The 21945-nt window shown below is 35.3% G+C and overlaps 3 protein-coding genes and 1 pseudogene across 3 annotated transcripts; 2 read left to right on the top strand and 2 right to left on the bottom strand.

Moving 5' to 3' along the window:
- Positions 1 to 1057: 1057 nt before the first annotated feature.
- LOC144572219 (subtilisin-like protease pseudogene) lies at positions 1058 to 3490 on the bottom strand (annotated as a pseudogene).
- Positions 3491 to 4906: 1416 nt separating this feature from the next.
- EMB3127 (Amino acid dehydrogenase family protein) lies at positions 4907 to 8848 on the bottom strand. The gene is made up of 5 exons (XM_078321887.1): positions 8417 to 8848; positions 7542 to 7870; positions 6828 to 7064; positions 5928 to 6095; positions 4907 to 5295 (listed from the first exon to the last, which is right to left on the bottom strand). The coding sequence occupies exons 1-5, from the start codon at positions 8616 to 8618 to the stop codon at positions 5125 to 5127; spliced, it is 1107 nt and encodes a 368-aa protein (XP_078178013.1). The 5' UTR covers positions 8619 to 8848; the 3' UTR covers positions 4907 to 5124.
- A 1471-nt stretch (positions 8849 to 10319) lies between these two features.
- FIO1 (methyltransferase) lies at positions 10320 to 14248 on the top strand. The gene is made up of 8 exons (XM_078321886.1): positions 10320 to 10630; positions 10721 to 10932; positions 11359 to 11707; positions 12299 to 12506; positions 12816 to 12923; positions 13155 to 13262; positions 13488 to 13557; positions 13942 to 14248. The coding sequence occupies exons 1-8, from the start codon at positions 10398 to 10400 to the stop codon at positions 14013 to 14015; spliced, it is 1362 nt and encodes a 453-aa protein (XP_078178012.1). The 5' UTR covers positions 10320 to 10397; the 3' UTR covers positions 14016 to 14248.
- Positions 14249 to 19408: 5160 nt separating this feature from the next.
- LOC144572369 (glycine-rich protein 2-like) lies at positions 19409 to 21542 on the top strand. Its single transcript, XM_078321921.1, has 2 exons — positions 19409 to 19972; positions 20834 to 21542. The coding sequence occupies exons 1-2, from the start codon at positions 19567 to 19569 to the stop codon at positions 21199 to 21201; spliced, it is 774 nt and encodes a 257-aa protein (XP_078178047.1). The 5' UTR covers positions 19409 to 19566; the 3' UTR covers positions 21202 to 21542.
- The last annotated feature ends 403 nt before the right edge of the window (positions 21543 to 21945 follow it).

Genomic DNA, 21945 nt, shown 5'->3' with positions numbered 1-21945 from the left:
CATTTAGCAGAAACTATTTACTGGTTTCTCTTTTTGATCATTAATATGGTTTAAAAAAGAAAGTTCAATCAAGACCTTTTACTTGACGTTCAAAACCTAGTGAATTTTGAATTTATGCATAGTTGATTTAAATTTAAAGGACGGAAAAAAAAAATTGTATCCTGATAGAAAAAATATTATAAAAATTGTATCACCTTCATGCCTTTATTTGTTTACCAAAACATTACAATTAACTATCCAATGCTCAAATTCATAAAACAAAATATTTGATTTATCAATTGATTTTTATCTGTTTAAATAGCAAATTATGAGGATCTGTTGACGGCCATATATGTATATATATATATAACAATGATACTTTCATCCTGTGCTGTGATTAATTAGATGCATTTATGCAACTATTAGAGATTGATATTTTTTATTTTCTGAAGTGATTGATTTTGTGATGTTGATTTTCTTTGTTTAACTCGGAAAATTCTTCCATGGCATGAAAAAACGTAAATTACATAACTAAAAGAAACAAATTATTAAATGAGGAGTGAATGATTTTGATTGATTTCACATCTGGCTCAACCACCAATGAAGGCATTTAAGTGCCAAATCAGTTTGCATTGAGTGTGAATCATGTGCAAAATAGGCAATGATTTTAAATAAGTTAGTACAAAGAAGTTAAATTTATAAAATTTGATTTTAATCTGTAGATCACATTTAGCAAGAATCCAATTTGTGATATAATTTACTCAAAAAATTGTAGTCATGATCATGCTCCTGGTATTTTAAAAACTAGATTTGGTTAATAACATTTTATAATAACTAGTGTACTCTCTGGATTATTACATGAAACAGATTAAAATGAAGAAAATTTCATATTATTTCATGCAGTTTTGTAAAATTTCATAATTCTTACAAGAGAACCAGGCACCATTACACCAAATTGCTTATTGTCATACCAACCAGAAATAAAGCATATAATATACTTTACTATTTCACTGTACCGATTAAGAAATACATATATTGTCTAATTAATATTCATTACTCACCACCAATTAGTATAATTTTATTTTAGAAGAATTATCGATATAGGACTCCGCACAACCTGTTTACCAGAGAGCCACACAAGTTGGCCTCGGAGCGGGTAGCTGACAGACCCAGTCCATTTAAAAGTAACAGTAAATGTGATCTTCTCATTCTTCGCATTAAAACGCAACAATGCTGGGTGTACAACAGCTGATATGCCTCTAGGCGTGTTTATCTTCGCCTGATATGTAGATGCAGAAAGCCCAACATTTGTCACCGTTCGTGATATCTCCACTGTTGAATTTGGTTTCAGAGAGACGGTGATTGAAGGATAGTTTAACTGTTCCTGAGAAATCTTTGTAACTTTCGAGCATGTAACAGGGGCTAGAGGTGAAATAATAATTCCAATTTGGTCATCGGTAAGACCCAAGCCGCATAAGAGACGTATATAGTCGCTTCCGTTGAGGTCATATACTAATCCAGGATCAATGGCTCTGCTAGGATCTACCTGACCAGCACCTATTCCGTACAAGTTTGCAGGACCCGGGATAGGACCGTTGTCTGTAATCAACCCACCATTGTTGTCGAAAATTCTTGCTGTTGTCATGATAGCAGATTTAATAGCAGCAGGAGACCAATTCGGGTGGGCCTTTTTAATTAATGCGGCGATACCACTAAGGTGTGGAGTTGCCATGGATGTTCCAGACATGAAATCGAACAAAATTGACTTATTATTTGTGCTGTCTCGGAATATTGCAGGTGGCACTGCTGCGAGAATACTCGAGCCAGGACCCACGATGTCAGGTTTTAATATCCCTGGGAAGGGGATGCTCGGGCCCCTTGATGAAAATGTAGCCAATGATGGTGAATGCGGTTTATTCATGACTGTTCCTCGAAAACTGAATGTTGCGGCGGCATTCTTTGAAGAATTTATGTAATTGAAGATCTTCATGCCATCTGCGTACAAGACTTGTGCGTATGGGAAGTCATAATTCATTGTAATATCCTCAAGCCTATGAAAATTGCATGTTGGATTAATTAAAAAAAAATATGTATTAAGATTTTTAGAAATCATATAATATATTTTTCCAAATAATTTCAACACATACCCAAAATAGTTGGGGTTAACGAAGATCACGCCTCGAACACCTGCGGCACGTATCGCTTGAGACTTCTGAAATGGAAGCTCCCCATCTACCGAACAAACAAGGATCTTTCCGCCAACATTTCTTTTGTCCAACTTGCCGATGCATTGTGGAATATCAGTGTAGCCATTAGATTCTTTGATACTGAGGTGTGTCAACGGAAACATACCTCTTGGCCAGTTCTTCGGTTGCTTAACTGCTCTACCTTCAACTTTTGTTCCGTTGCCAAGTTCCACAACAACTAATTCGCGTCGATCTGTCACGCTGGCCCCGACTGTAAGGATCCATGGGGCGTCGTTTTCGACTGTACCTAAGCTTGGTCCTGAATTACCAGCCGCACAACTAACTACAATGCCTTGAAGGGTGGCCTTGAACGCCCCAATAGCGACATGATCTTCGTACAAGTGATGACCATCAGAATTCTCCATTAAACCGAGGGAAAGCGAGAGCACATCGACTCCATCATTGATAGCATACTCCATCGCCTTCAACACATCCGCCGCCTCACATTGTCCAAATTCATTGCACGCCTGGTACATTGCAAGATGCGCACGTGGGGCCATACCAGATGCTGTTCCAACTGCACTACCATATTCCCCTGCACCATTCACAAATGATCCAGCTGCCGTGCTCGCTACGTGTGTGCCATGGCCTAACTTGTCAATCGGGGGATAATGGCCCCGTCCTTCAGCAGCGTTCAATACCCTTCTCGCACCTATCAACTTGTTGTTGCACAAGGAGGGACCAAAATCACAGTGACCCTTCCACTTTGTTGGCGGGTGCGGCAAGTGATCATCTCTAAATGAAGGATGATCAGGCGTGATGCCAGTATCAATGACACCAATAATAACCCCTTCACCCAGGTTTGAGATACTCCACGCACCTCGCGGATTGATAGAAGGGGGACTCAAGCCGAGGAAGGCAGGAGTGTGAGTTGTTGTGATATTGTATTTCCTCGAGGGCAGTGCACCGGCAAACCATTCTTGTTTCGAGAGCTCCTCTACCTCTTGCTCTGTCAGCTGAGCAGCAAAGCCATTGATCAAGCTTCGATACGAGTAGATGAATCTTGATTTCTCGGGGACGACTGACGATAGCAGAGAAATATACCATCCGGCAAGATGCTCTATTTTGTGTACAACATTATTTGTTATGTTTTGTATCACATCATTAGCCGTGGCAGGTATTACGCGATTAGTAGTGTCACGGACGAAAACAATGTAGGTTTTGAGCTGGTCTTTGCCATTATCACTAGTTGCTATCGAGATATGGGAGAGGATTAGAAAAGAATACACAAAAAAGAGGAGAAGGTGTACCCTGTTGAACTCCATTGATTCCCACAGGTTTTAAGAGTTTGCTAAATATGATGAGTATATTTATATTAATTGAGGTTCGTTTCTAAATCAGTTTTGCTCATAGATAAGGATGAATCACATATATTCTTAATTTGGGTTCAGAAACTAAACCACTTGAGATTATGTAGAGAGCAGTTCTTGACTATTATGCTAATCATTGTAAGGTATTGTTGTGCTTTGTTTGTAGGATGAAACTGTGAAAACGCATTTTCTGTTGAGTAATTGTGACAGATAGCAAAGCAATATTCTCAAAATAGAAGCTACAAACGGTCTGACTTTAATTGACCTAAAGTGGGTACAGATTTTAACAAAGCAGTTTTGACTGCATGTGACGCACAGACCGTAGAATCAAAACAACTTCATATGGTTTGTGCGTTGCAGGAAGGCAAAACTACTCTATTAAAATCTTTACCCCTGAGAATTTGAAATAAAACTAAATATATGGATGCGGATTTGATCGAAAGAGACTTCATGGATCTAGAGAGAATTTGAAAGGAAGGTTTCGAGGGAGAATAGGAGATGTACATCGCCGATTTTCAAAAAAAAAAATTCACTATTTTGAATTTGGTAGTATAAAGCAAGGTAATTATCCAATGGAACAAACCATACTATCTAATTCAGAACTAAATTTTACTAGTTTACACTTCCATATTTAACCTGAAGATAGGCACTGTTAAAAATATTGCCCCAAGGTATGTAATGAATCACTGTTATTTAGATAAAAAAAATAAGGCAAAGGCTTCTATGCACACAAGGACCTATTTGTAAAATGAACATATTTTTATTTTCAAAGTTCAAACAGTCGATCCAAACCGTTCATCTTGTTCTCCATATTAATATGTGCTTGGAGACCAAATTTTACATTTTTCTGAATTTTTTTACTATTTATTAAGATGGGTACAAAATTCAATGGTCTGAATTTTATATTTTTTGTACCCATCTTAATAAATAGTAAAAAAATTCAGAAAAATGTAAAATTTGGTCTCCAAGCACATATTAATATGAAGAACAAGATGAACGGTTCGGATCGACTGTTTGAACTTTGAAAATAAAAAAGAGTGTTCATTTTACAAATAGGTCCTTATGTCCATAAAAGCATCACTCAAAAAATAATTTGTCAACATTGGCAGTACACTGTTACAGACTATAAGAAAATCTTAACCCTAACATGCCATGTGAGATTAGCAATCATGTCCCCAAAAGCTAACGCCATTTCTTTTTATTTTTCTATTATTCGCCTTTCGAATATAAAAACCAAAATTATTTCATTAAGAAACAACATACATTCACGTTATCTGGATATACTTTAAAAAAAAAAAAAAAATTTCTTTTAAAATGAAAATACTAGTCCAGTTTCCATCCTATTACACAGCGAGAATTTTGGAACTACCATTGATCAAAGAGAATGAAATTCAAGTTTCTCTTTTTATGAAACAAGTCCAAAAGAGACCAATTCTTTTATTTCTACATTACAACATTCTATATATTACCAAGGAGAATAAATAATGTGCTCTTGGTACAAAACACCAAGCACGCTTAAATATCAATTACTTTACTTTTACGCAACGCCAAAATTATACCTCCAAAAATTACTTAACTTGAGACGAATTTTACTTGAAATTATGGATACGTTTAGCAGAGAGGAGAGTGTTGGATAACAGCATGGCAATGGTCATGGGGCCCACACCACCTGGGACCGGAGTGATATATGATGCCACCTTTGATGCCTCTTCGTAGCACACATCTCCCACCAACCTGTAACCTCTCGGGCTGTTGGTGTCCTACAAAACAATAAAACCAAAAATAATAAAACAGACACTATACTACTATAGTCTACTGAGTCCAACAGTGAGGACTATAGATCAATATTTTCGTTCTCAAAGTTCAAATAGTCGATCTGAACCGTGATTTACATACAAAAATGTACTCGCAGATTAAATATTATATTTTTTTATAATTTTTTACTATTTTATTAGGTAGGTAGAAAATCACCACTTTTTGAATGGCCTAAAATTTTTAGATCAAGTGATTTCTACCTGTCTAAAAAAATTCTAAAAAATGTAAAATTTTATCTACAAGTGCATTTTCATATGGAGATCATGTTGAACGATTCAGATCGGTTGTTTAAACTTTGAAAACGGAAATATTGATCCATAGTATGGGCAATATGCGGTATACATAGAACATAGCCTCAATCAATAAATATTAAGAAAAATGGTCATTTATTAATTTCCATTTTATGAATTATTTAACATATTCACTTATTAGGACAAATCAGTAGCAACCGAACTTTCAGCTCAGTACATATCGCACCATAACTCGTACAGAAATTATGATGATGGCTACAATTTTTTTCCGGAAATTCAATAATTTGAAAAAATAAAATAAAAAGGAAGGACTCAGTTGTGCTTACATCAACGGGGTTGATACCGACATCAATAACAACGGCTCCAGGCTTCAACCAACTACCTCTAACCAAATTAGCCACACCAGCTGCGGAAATTACAATATCGCCCTGCCTCGTTATATCCTCTGGGGATTTTGTGTATGAATGTACCATACTCACAGTCGCATTTGCTTTCTACATTTGTGTACAAACTATAATCATTTAACATCTAAGATGAAGATTAATTTGTAGTATTATGTAACCAAAAAAATTAGTTTGTAAAGCAAGTTTCAACTTGTCAATATTTTATTTCAATCAAACAAACACGTCAAATTTTACTGGCAAGTTGATTTATTGCACGTCCACTGGTAGCTCTAAAACATAAAGCATTACCAGCATTTTTTTTCCTTTCTTTTCACTTTTTCTATAACCTCCAGAATGATCTGATCCCTTCCAAGAACACCTATTACAAAATAAATTGGAAAAAAAAGCCATAGTGCTAAAAAACCCTGTATAAGACATCTATTAACAACAAAATAACCACAAAGAAACAATCAAATAATAATAATAAAATAAAAATCAGCGTAGGACAAAACTTACAGAATTTTTTACTTATAGAAATAATATTAAAATAATATAGGGTTCTAGACAAATTACATGAATATTTCAATTTGCGAGAAAGAACTAAAAGTTTTTGAGAAAATGTTCGATCCCTTTAAAAAAATCCTAAAGAAACCGAAAAAAATTTGCCTCACACATGCACAATCCTAAAGGGACCGAAATTTTTTTAAGTTCTTTCTATCAAATCTAAATACCATATAATCCGTCTTGAAACCTATATTATTTTAATTTCTATATATAAAAAATACTGCAAAACTTATGTATTGTATACACGAGCAACAAACCATCATACAATTAAAACACTACCTGCAGCAGTAAAGCGACTGGCATGCCGACAATGTTGCTTCGACCTATCACAACAGCTCTCTTCCCCTTAATGTCAATATTGTATCTGTGCAATAACTCCATGCATCCTTTGGGGGTGCACGGGATGAAGAGCGGGTCCCGTCCCTGCATCGCAAGCCGGCCAATATTTAACGGGTGAAAGCCATCTACATCTTTCTCTATGCTAACCCCAGCAAGGATCTTCTCCTCATTGATATGCTGCAAAACAAAATTAAAAAAAAAAATTAATCTTTTCCATCTTTATCCCTAAAAATTAAAATGTCACGTTGTGTTTTTGAAGTTTAACACTTAAAAAATCTGATCATGGTCTCTAGATTATATCCGTAATTATAATTATAATCAAGAAGTTACTAAAATGATATATATTCATCTTGCTTGGTACATCTACATAGCACTAAAAATGAGTATTATACAACAACATGTCAAAATTTTCTAGATCTAAAATTCTCAATGCTATTTAAGGAAGTCGAACGAAGAAGACTTCCAGTTACTTGTATATTAAATAAAAAAGGGCAAGAACTTATTGTGCTGGCACATTTCAAATATTTTCTAATTTTGAGTTTTTTTTTTGCTCATTTTCCGAATAGATACATGGTACAAATACCAAGCATTGTATTATGGTGTGTTGAAAAATACTATAGATGCAACAACCATGGATTAATAAAAATAACTCACACGAGGGAGAGGCAATTGAACCAAGATCCCATGAACCGAGGGTTCGTTATTGAATTCTTCTATATGCCTCAGCACTTCGGATTCTGTGCAATCCTCCGGCAAATTAGCCTCGTATGACTTAATGCCAACCGCCTCACATGCTTTCTTTTTATTTCTGACGTATGTCTGAGAATCCTTCCTGGACCCCACAAGGATCACTGCCAAGCCTGGTACCACGCCGGTCGCCTCTCTCAATCGTGTGACCTCTGCTGAAACCTCATCCTTTATTTGTTGAGATATTAATTTACCGTCAATTATTTTTGCAGTGGTATCCAATGTTGTCATCGACCCTGAATGAAGAAATTTCAAATGGCTGATAAAAAAAAGAATGATTTTTGCTCTACTGTTATTATTTGGAAATTTTTATTTTTCTGCATAAAAAAATGGATTTTGCTAAAAATAACCTAAGTGCGCATTACAATTTTGCAACTTGACCAGTGGAAAAGCCGCTAAAGATCATACAGACTTGTCTTTCTTACAAAATTTTAGAAAATAGAAAATGTTTCCATACTTATAGCAAGCATTAAGTTATATCAAAACCTCAACTTTCCAAATTGTCACTTAAAACCATTCAATTTTCACATTCCATTGCTTATAAAATTGAACATATCCAAACAATATCTCCGTCAAACGAGTATTATTTTGCATTTCAGTTGTCAATTTAAAAAAAAAAAAATCAACAATGCTCCCTCTGTAATCAACTTTGCATCTTGTGAGATTTAACCAAGAAAAATTATCTCATCAAAATACCTCACTGCCTAGAAATTGCATAGCTGACCAAAAAAACATCGATGCAAGGAACAATAGACCAATTTGAAATGAAACAAACACCATACCAGGATCAGCAGCTGAGACTACAGTCCGGTACTTTGAAGCGGAGGGAGATAGACATAGAGAGGGGCTCCAAGGAGAAGAAAGAGAGCGCTCAAAGCTGACAAATTGGATGGCGGCCGGTAGTAGCTTGCGCTTCAAGGGGATGAGGTGGCGGGCCGTGATGGCTGACGTGGAGCAATCTGGCGAAAGCAAGGTTGATGCCATCAAAGGCTAGAAGAAGCGAGGGTAACAGAGAGAGAGAGAGAGCTGTTGTGTTCTATTGTGAGGTTTAGGGTTTTGGAGAATTTGAGAGGTGGGGCGGCGGGAGAGACGGAGATGTTGAAGCGAGAAGAATATATTATATCTTTTTTTTTTTGTCTCCCTTTTCTTTTCGAAATGTGCAAAGGCCAATAAAGACGCTTACCTCATCTGATTGAATTCCGAATTCATTCCGACCGAATTTTTTATTAATAGAAATAAAATAAATTAAATATTTAAAAAGAACACTACTTTTGAGTTTTTTCGAAAACTAAGTAGATCGGGTTCTATAAACCCGTTCCACCGGACGGGTCTAATTGACCCGTTCCGGTTAATCGGATTAGCCGTTAATCAACATCACGAAAAAAAAAAAAAAATTCCCGGACGGGTTTAAGCATCCCGTCCCGAGCCTTGAAAAAAAAAAAAAAAAAAAAAATCTGGACGGGTTAAGTAACCCCGTCCAGAATTTCAAAGATTTTATATTATATTATTATATTATATTATATTATTATATTATATTATGATTTTATATATATTATATTTTTTTTGTTTTTTATATTATATTATTATATTAACATACTTATATATATATATTATATTATGAATAGAACTAGTTTAGTTGTGCTTAAGTTCACCAAAGTGTTTGGTGAGCTTAACTCCAAAACTTATTAAATTGGTTTCAAATGACGAATCCAAACCGTTAGAACCTGCCTATCTTGCGAGTGATGCATCTACATGTGAAAATTTTAAACGTTCAAATTAATTTAGTATAAAGTCAAGCGGTAAAAAAAAGTTCAAAAAATAATTGCACTAAAATTAATTTATTAATCTTTTAATCTTGACCGATTGACTTTATACTAAATTAATTCAAATGTTTAAAATTTTCACATGTAGACGCATCACTCGCAAGATAGGCAGGTTCTAACGGTTTGGATTCGTCATTTGAAACCGATTTAATAAGTTTTGGAGTTAAGCTCACCAAACACTTTGGTGAACTTAAGCACAACTAAACTAGTTCTATTCATAATATAATATATATATATATATATATAAGTATATTAATATAATAATATAATATAAAAAACAAAAAAATATAATATATATAAAATCATAATATAATATAATATAATATAATAATATAATATAAAATATTTGAAATTCTGGACGGGGTTACTTAACCCGTCCAGATTTCTTTTCTTTTCTTTTTTTTTTTTCAAGGCCCGGAACGGGATGCTTAAACCCGTCCGGAAATTTTTTTTTTTTTTTTTTTATCGTGATGTTGGTTAACGGCTAATCCGATTAACCGGGACGGGTCAATTGACCCGTCCGGTGGGACGGGTTTCCAGAACCCGATCTACTTAGTTTTCGAAAAAACTCAAAAGTAGTGTTCTTTTTAAATATTTAATTTATTTTATTTCTATTAATAAAAAAACCGGTTCATTCCGATCAAGATATACATCCAATCCGTTTATAACAAACCAGCACGAATCTTGAAGGTAACCTACATTACAGGTGTAGGGTCAGATAGGCCCATATTCTGATCGGACGGTTTGGAGATAAACTGAAACGGTGCGTTAATGCAGAGGATTCAACAACTACATATTTGGATCGATCACCTTTTTATATGAATTTAGAGCTTTTACAATTTGATAAAAAGGAGGGGGCTCTTTCCAAACTTTCCACATTTTTCAGTCTCCGGCAAGCAGCCGACTTCGTATTTGTTTCTGGCGCGCGCGCGCTCTCGGAATGCCACGTGTCAACAGGAAAAGGCGGCGATCGCCGGCGCCCGAGATGCATCGTAATAACAGGTACAAGGAATCTCCACCGGACTTCTCTCTTCTCGCCTCTCTCTATCCCTCCTTCAGCCCTTACCTCATCTTCCCTTCCTCCTCAGACCGCCCCACTATCAACTTCACTGACTTCTCGGCCACTCGGGAGCTGACACGTGTCCTCCTCCTCCACGACCACGGTGTCAACTGGTAGTTGTTTTCCTCTGCTCTTTTTCCTGTTCAAGTGGATCAGAAAGAAATATTTATCAAATTACCGAATTGTTTGTTTGGTTCTGACAGGTGGGTCCCGGATGGCCAGCTGTGCCCGACTGTACCTAACAGGTCCAACTATATCCATTGGATAGGAGACCTTCTCTCTTCCAATCTCATCCCTGCAGATTCTGATACTAACTCTGAGAAACCTGTGTGTGGATTCGATATTGGTACTGGTGCCAATTGCATTTATCCTTTGCTCGGTGCTTCTCTACTGGGTTGGAGTTTTGTTGGGTCAGGTACAAATTGTTCAATATTTTAAAGAATTGATTAGAATATAAGCTTGAATGGTTCCTCAGTTTAATCCGGCTTTGTCCCCATTAACTCTCAGCTGTGCAATTAGAACTCCGGTCAACCCAATTTCAACAGGGCAAATTTTAATGTGCCGTGATAAGTTTCTTTTCGGTTAAATTGATTCTACTTATCCCTAAATTGCCTATTGCACATAAAACATTAAAAGTTTGCCTCATTAATCCTCAATTGATGGTGAATCGTGGATTTGACCTCTTTTTGGCTTCAACTAAACTATAACTATATCATAACTCAGCCTAACATTTTCATCTCATGCAATCTCAATCATCAACTGCGCAATTAATCCTCTATTCAACTCAGTTAAGCCTACACAAACCCTTAGTCGTGCACCTCTTTCTTGTGCAACTTTGCAGATGTGACTGAAGTAGCCCTAGAATGGGCAAGAAAAAATGTGGAAAGCAATCCACACATCTCTCACCTCATCGAAATTCGTGACGCCAGGAAATCTGAATCATTGGACGGTGATGAATTTGCATCGACATCCGTACCATCAGACCATGTGCTGATGGGTGTGGTGAAGGAAGGGGAAAGATATGACTTTTGCATGTGCAACCCACCCTTCTTTGAGAGCATAGAGGATGCCGGCCTCAATCCCAAAACTGCGTGTGGTGGGACCCCCAAGGAAATGGTCTGTCCTGGTGGGGAACAAACTTTTGTTAGCCGTATAATAGAAGATAGTGTTTCTCTCAAGCATTCATTTAGGTATAAGCATTCATTTTGTATTATTGTCATTTTTTCTTAAAAGGTGTAGCTTAATATGTCTTCTTCTTTTCTTTTCTTTTTTTTTTTGAGAAAAGAGGCAAGAAAATTTTCTTAATTTTTTTTTGGGCGCTATTCCTCATTTGCATCCTGCAAAACCTCAGAAGTTAGCATCTAGCAATGCAAAACAATATATATTATGCCTTGCACCGTTAAACTAAGCCAGTATGAAATACACTGCTAGAAACATGATTATCTATTCCTATGTCCCTTGGTTCCCAGTGAATAGATAGGTTTATCATTTTATGAAGAAATTGTGGGGGAACACATTATATGGTGAAATACACTACTAGAAAACATGGTTATTTATTCTTATGTCCCTTGGTTCCCAATGAATAGATAGTTTTAGCATTTTATGAAGAAAATGGGGGCGAACGCATTATATGGTTCCTTGTTTTACATGGACGACTAATCTATTTCCCTTTTTGCAACTGTTAGAGATGGTTATGCATGGTACTTTGAAATTCTTCCAGTGCATACACAAAATTTTCCTCATTTCTTTCATAACTATTTATTTCTATATGTTACTTCTAGGTGGTTCACATCAATGGTTGGAAGAAAAGTGAACTTAAAGTTCTTAATTTCAAAAATTCGGGAAGCTAGGGCTACGGTAGTTAAAACAACCGAATTTGTTCAAGGTCATACTTCCAGGTGGGGCTTAGCATGGTCTTTTCTCCCTCCGAAAAGAAATTTGATTTCTCCAAATGCTCCGATCAAGAATAATTTTTCCTTCATGCTTGAAGTAATTATTTTTTTCATTTTCTTTTTTGCTATACATGATAAGTTGCTTAATAATCACAAAATTTATCATTTCTTTTTTCACACGTCCAACTATTGCTGCTATGATACCCAGGGACTGAGTTGGGATATGTAGTAGATGGGGAAAATTTTTACTATGAGACGTAATTTTATAATTATTTTTGCGATTTTTCTGCAAAAAAAAATAGAAATAGAAGCATATTTTTTAAATTTGGCTCCTAAAACTGAAGTACAAAGGTTAATTGAGGTCTTAACAGTACAAGTAATAATGAAGATACTTCAATAATTGCAGGGTCTTCCACGTAAAGGCGCAGCATTTCAAGTACTGAAATCAGTTGAAACATTTTTCCTTTCTATAGGTGCATCATGTAAATCTGACATGACGTCCTTTTCTGTTAATGTAAGAAATTATTTCTCCCCTAGTAGTGGTATAATTTAAAAGGTACCTTTTTCGTGTGCATCAACTTCAAGAGTAAATGCATCATATACCAGAATTCTTTTGTAGTCTTGTTACCAGTAAAGCATAACCAATACTGGTTTTCTGGTATTTTGGTACCGGTCTATCAAGATCTTCATTAACTTACCTGGGTTAGGTACCAGTCTGATGTTAGGAATGTTTTTCTTATAACAGGTTACACTATCAGATGAACAGATTGGTAAGATGCTTAATGATGGTACCAAGAGAAATGGGCCTGATATTTTGGATTCTCCAGTTGATGGGCTTTCTTTTCGTATTACGGTATGATTTTGTTTGTCTGTGTGATGTGGCATGGGAGAGGATATGTGCAGCACCAAAATTCTCTTCATGCTATAAATACTGGCTGAAATCACAAAAGTTATTATACTACCTTTTTCATGGATGAAATTGGCGTGCATTTTTTTTAATTGATTTACTTCATGGTTGTCTTAATATTAGTGGATAAGTTTCATTTTTCTCATTTTGTAATGTTTCAATTTTTTGTAGATCTTTGAACAGATTCCGGGTACATTATTATTGAAAGGCTCGTTATTGCTAAAGGAGAGCTCCAATGCAGGCAAGTAACTTTAATATACATGACTAATAATTGGTTCTCACTAAGAACCGCGGGCTTAGCGCAGTGGCACAAGCCCCGTCTCTACGGAGAGGTGCAGGTTTGATGATTCCCGAGAAAGGCATCTAAAATATGCCAGGGTACTAGGGCCTTTTATAAAAATAAAATATAAAAAAATAAAATAAAAAGAAAAATAAAAAATAGTTCTCACTATTGCTATTTTGTGTTTTATCAGCTTTACCAGCACAAATATGTCTCGATGATAAGCTTTCTTTTCCTTTTCTTAAATCTTTATGTATAAAAAAGGATTGTAATAATAGTTTTCTTAGTTACATATTCTAAGTTGTTTGAAAACGGATTGTTAAATTTTGGTTCTTACTTCTATAGGAGCTTTCCAGCTGCTTTTCTCTCAATTGGAGGAGAGTTTAAAGAGCGAGTTCCTTCATAAGTCCAGCGGCTGATGATGGACTCTGTATCCTCTGATATAACTGAAGATTTCAGTTTATCAGAAGTCAGGCCATATTTAATTCGGTGCCTATTCGAAATGCTCGGGGCAGTATTATTGTTGCTTTGATATTCGCACAAAAAGGATTTGAACGGTTCAGATTTTCCTCAGAGCAACTCAAAATTTGAGATATCTGAGGGGATGCGAATTCTTGATGATGTTTAAAAAGTGAGAAGCAATGATAGATAACTATTGTATCCAATTTTCAATATTTTTTTAAACAGTATTACTATAGAGTTGCCTGCGTGTCTGAATCAAAAGTTTGAGAGGGCGAGAGGGAGTGAGAACTGTTTTTTTTTTAAGTCAAGCCACCTAATTATTTAATATTACAAAGGATTCTCCATCTGAATTTCAAACCTGCAATCTTTTACGCGAAAAACATTGTGCTTGCTACCAGATCAGAAGCCGATTCTCGAGAGAGAAAATTGTTGTTAACATAAGGGTTATTTTTGTTATTTGTCTCTGTATAGATTCTTCATTGTCACCTTCAGTTAAATTTTTGCTAACAGAGTAGGAAAGGGAGAATCCTTTTAACTCGGAAGTTTTCCTTTGTTTTAGGTCTTGTTTAAAATTTGATCGTATCTTTTTATTACGTTAGATCTCTTCTTGGTTTAAGGATCGAGTATTAAATAGTTATCAGAAATAGAACCACGGTTTTGGTATAATGACATGAATTCTCATCTCTCTTCTAATTGTTTGATGACGTAGGTTCAATTTTCAAAAATAACATTTAAAATATGTAAAGGTGTACTGGAGTCCTTTAATAAAAAAAATTATTTTTAGCCCTTTAATAAAAAAATTATAAAAATAAAATATGGAGATGAAGAGATGGGAAATATCTAACAATTTGTGCATATCATAAACATATTTACTTGAGTATGGCTAATATAACATTAGTGTTATTTCAGTCTATATAACACTAACTCCAAAATCTATTAAATTGAGTTTAAATGGTGAATCCAAACTGTTCAAACCAATTTACTTTATGAGTGATGCGTTTACATGCAAACCTTTTATATTTTCAAGTTATTTTAGTATGAAATCAAGCGGCAAAAAAAATTGAAAAATGAATGTATTCAAATTAACTTAAAAACTCAAACATTTTGCCGCTTGACTTGATATCAAATAAACTAAAAAACTTATAAATTTTACATGTAAACGCACAACTAATGAAGTAGATCGGTTTGAACGGTTTGGATTCACCATTTGAACTCGATTTGATAGATTTTGGAGTTTGTGTCATATAGACAGAAATGACATTGATGTTATATTAGCCATACTCTATTACTTATGTAGTGATAGTTTTATTTGACAGTCTTTAATAAAATTTAAATATTATTTAAATAATGTTCTTTTACTTGATTAGAAAATTGTTGTTAAATAATATTAAATAATATATAAATCATCTGATTTAAGGTCAAGTTTTTCTTTCCGTCGTGATATAATCAGCTAAATCAACTTAAGAGACCATAGATTATTACTTATTGGAGAAATAATTAACGCAGAAGAGATGATACATACAGTTAAGTACGAAATATGTATTCAATTATTAGAGCATCTACATCCCTGAAACTATTAGAGTTTCTAATCTGACGTGGCAGTTTCTAATCCAGTTTCAGGGATGTGGAAGAGTTTCTTATTTATAAACTATGCAGGAAAGTTTCTTATTAAGAAACTGTTTATAAACTCTATGTTGGTCAAATGATTGGCTCAAATTGTTTCTCCTTTTTAATTTGTTGCTGATGTGGCTTAATAGAAACTCTAAAATGAGTTTCAGGGATGTGAGAGTTAGAAACTTTAAAGACCATAATTTCTAAAAAGTAGTTAACAGTTATTTAGAAATCTTTTTGAGTTTTAGGGATGTAGATGCTCTTACGTATTTTTGTTTCTGCGTAGCATTGGAAAATTTGACATATGCCTCCGGTTACAGTATAATTAAAAAAAAAAATGAAATATTAAATTACTATTTTAAATTGTAACTTTGAAATTTCATGCATTGCTCTAACATAAAACTTGATTTATTATTTTATAATAAATTTATTTGACTATCATATATGTAATTAAAGAGTAGGGTTAAGATGTATCATTCATTTTGTGCTCCAATCGACTATTTGGATTTTGAAAACGGAGATAAAGATATGAACTATAATCGGAGTACAAAATCAATGATTCATTTTAACCTTTTACTACAAACCAGTTCCGTTTGACAATTTACTGACAATGAGTCAATAAAATAGTTTCTTTGAAAATATACATAAAAAAACATTCATACAGGATCTCACATAATTACAAATTTATGATTAAGAATAACTTTAATTCGTTCTAGAAGATGCATTTAGGGATTAGGATCACACATAAATTTTCAATATTAAATAGTCCCGATTATAAATGCATAGAGAGGGTTCAAATGTCTCTATTTTTTGTGTCTTCATGGTGTTTCTATTTTTTAAAACTTTAATAATTCAAAATTTAAAACATAAAAGTTAAAATAAAACCGTTGGATATAATCTACATCGTTTTATCTATGCACGTGTAAAAAATTATGACATTTCAATTTTATTTTGAATCTCATCAAGAACTTGTATAAAAAAAAATTAATGTAGATAATTTATAGAAGTTGATTTTTCAACTTATTAATTCACATAAAAACAAAATTGAAATGTAATTTTTTTTTTTAGCACGTAGATAAAATAACACATCACATCTAACGTTTTTATTTTGACTTTTAAGTTAAGTTTTAGAAAATAAAAACAAAATAGATGCACAAAAAATGAAGACATTTAAACCCTCCTCCTCGAATATATGCATATGCATATAAAAAAGGAGTAGAACTAGGGTGTTCTTAAGCTCACCAAAGTGTTTGGTGAGCTTGACTTCAAAACCCGTCAAATCGGTTTCAAATGATGAATCCGAACCGTTGGAACCCGCCTATTTTACGTGTGATGCATCTACATGTGAAATTTTTAAACTTTCGAATTAGTTTAGTATAAAGTCAATTGGTCAAAATTAGAAGGTTAATAAATTAATTTTAGTGCATTCATTTTTTGAACTTTTTTTGACCGCTTGACTTTATACTAAACTAATTTGAAAGTTTAAAAATTTCACATATAGACGCATCACACGTAAAATAGGCGGGTTCCAACGGTTCGGATTCGTCATTTGAAACCGATTTGAGGGATTTTGGAGTCAAGCTCACCAAACACTTTGGTGAGCTTAAGAACACCCTAGTTCTACTCTAAAAAAAGTACTATAGCGAACAAAAAAATTATATTTTTAAAGTTGGACCAGCAAAATGAGATTGAGAAATGCATACATCTATGTAGCAAAATTTGAAGTTAGTTATTCCTTACGTAATACGCAAAGTCAATACATATAATTGAAAAAAAATGTAAAAGCAAAATTCAAGTCTTTTTTTTTTTTGTTATTAAAAGGCTCCGATACACTTTTTATATCTTTTTAGGTTTTATTGTTGCGAATTGAATAAGTGTTTCTTTGAAAAGAGACATAACTTACGCCACCGCAAATTAAATTCTATTCAGATTTAATCCATTTAAATTTATGTCAATTCGGCTTTATAGGGGATGTCAAATATTTCAGTCAAATACAAAGATACAATGAACCTATTTAATTATATTATATGCTAATTAAAATTACGAATCCATGTTCACATTACCATAAATAGGAGGATGTTTATAGCGGATGCTTTTAAGTATATGGATTTGTAAAATATCTGTTAGGGTTTAGGATTTAGGGTTTAGGGTTTGGAATTGGATTTTGTTCAAAGGGTTTTGGACAGAATTTCATTCAAAACTCAGCATTACTATTTGATTTGCTTTGAGATTCGTGCCAACATATTTAAAACTTAATAACTCTATATGGTTTTGTAAATCTGAACTATCTGTGTAAATTTTAACACAGATCATATGGTTTACAATTGATTTTGAATGAATTTTTGTCGAAAGTCCTTTGAACAAAAACTAAAAATAATGGCTTAGGGTTTAGGACCGTCAGGTGTACGTGTATTAATACTAAAAATAATTATCAAATAATATTTAAAAATAATTATAATTTACAATTTTTATTCTGATAAATTTTTACTAATTCATAATTTTCAAAATAACATGTCCCTAAACTATCATAAATTGTTAATAATATGTTCTTCACATTTATAAAATTAGACAGAAATAAGAATAGAAATAACTGAAATCAATTTTAAATTAATTTCAAAATTATTGTGTTCGTGCAATTAATTTTGATTGTTTTTAGCATTCAAAAAAATTGAAAAAAAAATCTCACACATCTCATAAATTATTTTTCAACCAATATGGCATTTTGAACGAAATTATTAAAAATATATTTTTATCCATAAAATTATCATACATTTTTCAAATTACAAAAAATAAATGTTCCACCGAAATTATCATATATCTGGCGGAAAAAGGCAAGTTAGCAGTAGCAGGCACTTGGTTCAATGGGTTGATCTCAGCCGTTCATTCCCAGTGTCGTTCGGGCATCCTGTGTAATGGATTGTAAATTTGTAATAGCCGTTTGCGACTAGTGTTGCACCGGATCACAGACTCACTGGAGAGCGGGGCCCAGCGAATGCTCCCTGCGCGCAACGTCGCGCCAACACGGTCCTGCGCAGGAGAATTGAAATAATCGTAGGCCGTTCGATCAAGTTGACTGGAGGACAACAGTTAACATCATCCGTTTGATCTTCTCAGCGATTACTTTTTTGTTTCTACGACACACCTGAATTTTTGCTTCGTAATACCACAAACGACCCAACAATGTTTAACATGGTGGGTCCCATGACGAATCGTATCCTCTGAGATATCTCAAACTTTACGTGACTTTATGGAAAATCCTAACCGTTTAAAGACATTCTGCACGAATCTCAAAGCCAACATGACACTGACCCCTACATCACCCCCGAATAGGAACTGGACACGTCGGTCACGCAAAAGTTGAGATATCTCAGAGGATACGCACTCTCCCATGACCCTGCTGAGTTCTCTAAATCTTATTCGGATCATCTACAACTTTCAAAGAACACTGTAGTATTATTACTTAGTTTCGAGCGTCCGATTCAAATTGGTCGGTCAATATTTTCTCACGTATGCTAACGGAATATTAGTGGATAAAAGATAGTTTACCTTGGAAAGACATTTTATTTATTTATTCAAATTTTGAACCGAAGGATGCATTACGCGAACGAATTCGCAACTTTTATTAGTATTTAAGTTTCTTTTGGGTACATTTTGGGTCCACGAAGAATATAAGAATTATTAAGTTCCTTTTTTGGGGTTTGTAGGTCCCCATCCCCTATAAATAGCCTCGTATTTCTCAACATTTAATCCCGCCGAAGGAAATATTATATTCACCAAAAAAATACCAGGGTAAAAATAGTAATATAAAGCCTTCAACTGAGAACCTAGGGTTAGGGTTTCTTGATCCTTTTCGCTCTCTTTTTCTTCGGTTAGGGTTTCTCCATCTCTAACCATTCAATGGCGCAAGAAGGCTCTAGGCTTAAGGGAACCGTCAAATGGTTCAACGACACTAAGGGTTTCGGCTTCATCTCTCCTGAAGACGGCGGAGAGGATCTCTTCGTCCACCAGTCGTCGATCAAGTCCGATGGGTACCGGTCACTGTCCGAGGGGGAAGCTGTTGAGTACGTCGTCTCAGAAGGCGACGATGGCCGAACCAAGGCAGTAGATGTGACCGGACCTGACGGATCTAGCGTCTCTGGCGCGAGATCTGGCGGCGGCGGCGGCGGAGGTCGGGGTGCTCGAGGCGGTGGCGGCGGTGGTGGAGGGTATAGAAGTGGTGGTGGTTACGGTTTCAATGGTGGCGGCGGAAGAGGTGGAGGCGGTCGTGGTGGTGGTGGATACGGCGGCGGAGGCGGTGGTCAAGGTAATATTTTTTTCCTTTTTATCCTTCTTAAATTTGTGTTTGCAATAAGTGATTTGAGTAATAGAATGAGCGATAAGTAGTATTTGTTGGTGGAGGCGTTTGCAATGTTCTTTAGAAATAAGAAAGTCGTTTTCATTTGGGACCCTTTCTTTTATGATATTAGAAAGCACTATCTTTCCCTTGATTGATGCTTTAGATCTGCCTCCGGATCTACTTTCAATCAGATCCGAGTGTTATGTGACACTTTTTTTCTTGATCTTGTAGTTTGTTTAGGAAGTAGCTAGCTAATGGGGTATTATTTAATGGAAAATATTTTTTTCGTAATTAAAGCATGATTGATGCTATTTACTTAATACATGTTTGCTTTTAAAATGTCCAGTTATACTTTAGGTTACGTTACATAGGTAGTCTTTTCAAATCGGACATTAATAATTTTTTTATTGTAATGCTGCAGCAATTAGAAGCAGAAGGTAATATGTTGTTATTAAACTTTGAAATGTGAAACAATAGTTTGATAATATATACAGTTTTTTTGTGTTTTTTTTCTAGAGCAACTACTCTGCTAATTTAGAACTTGAAATAGCACTGTGTTGTTAAAAAAAATTTTGTTAAAATTTTTTTGCTCCTTTTCAGGCGCAGTTTGACCTGAAAATCCTAGCTAAGTGTTTTAGTCACGCTTAAACTAGTAATATGTTATTTTTTATGCAAACATTAAGATTAAACTCACTACAATGCTTTTTTGTTTGAAATATGCATGCATTGTGTTTTTAGTTCATGGGGGGTATTATAAATTTTATTTCTTGTTGCTGTTACTTATAGTTGATGCGTTGAATCTCAATGAAATGAAACCTTTTCTGACAGGTGGGGGCTGCTTCAAGTGTGGCGAGGCAGGCCACATGGCCCGGGATTGCTTCCAGAGTGGTGGTGGTGGCGGCGGCGGCGGCGGCGGTGGTGGCGGTTGTTACAACTGCGGTGAACAGGGTCACATGGCCCGTGATTGCCAAGGTGGCGGAGGCGGAGGTGGTTACAGTCGTGGTGGCGGCGGCGGTGGAGGTGGCGGTAGTTGTTATAATTGTGGTGAGCAGGGTCATATGGCCCGTGACTGCCAGGGTGGCGGCGGAGGTGGTTACAGCCGCGGCGGCGGCGGTGGTGGCGGCGGTGGAGGTGACCGCTCCTGCTACAACTGTGGTGAGGGGGGTCACATTGCCCGGGACTGCCCTTCCAAATAGATTCACTCCTCGCCTCCCTTTTTGGTTTATATGATATATTGCATGTATCATATACCTTGTCACCTTATGGATTAGGGTTTTGGTCGTCATTAGTGTTGTGGTGTTTTTTTGTCGAATGTTGGTAAGGATTGTTTGTTCGTGTTGTTGTTTCTGTGCTCTGGATGTTGGTCGTATCTTTATTGCTGCGGTGTTTTAGTTGCTGAGATTGTTGTCTCTGTGGGATTTGATAGTGCGGGTATGGGTATAGGGGGGGTGAAAGGGGAGACTAAAGAAATCTCTCTTTATGCTCTCCCTTTGCTTTTACTATACAACTTAGTTATGTTATCAGTATTGTTAGCTTGGCATTCATTTCGTCGTTGGTTTCTCTTTGCCGTTAATTTTTTTAGATATTTACTGTTATTCTTTGCATGCAAAGTCGTCTGCAGATGTCGTTTTGTTTGAGATGAGGTTGGTAAGTTAATTACAAGGTTGGTGAATTTAATCCTTGATTGCTTGGTGCTGTTCATGCAAAGTTGTCTGCAGATGTCGTTTTGTTTGAGATAAGGTTGGTAAGTTAATTACAAGGTTGGTGAATTTAAACCTTGATTGCTTGGTGCTGTTCCAGGTGATGGGGACGCCGCACTGTGGCATGCCGAGCTCTGCTGCTCTGGTTTGTCATGCAAAGTGTAGAGGTTTGTTTGGTAAGTTTTGCCAGCTTGCCGGTGAAATTCCTCATTTGGTCATTCCTTTTGATCTATTTCTAAC

Source organism: Carex rostrata, chromosome 20 (assembly GCF_964058835.1).
Source record: "Carex rostrata chromosome 20, lpCarRost1.2, whole genome shotgun sequence".
In the NCBI taxonomy this organism is placed as follows: domain Eukaryota; kingdom Viridiplantae; phylum Streptophyta; class Magnoliopsida; order Poales; family Cyperaceae; genus Carex; species Carex rostrata.
This window is presented reverse-complemented; position numbering and strand designations above follow the sequence as displayed.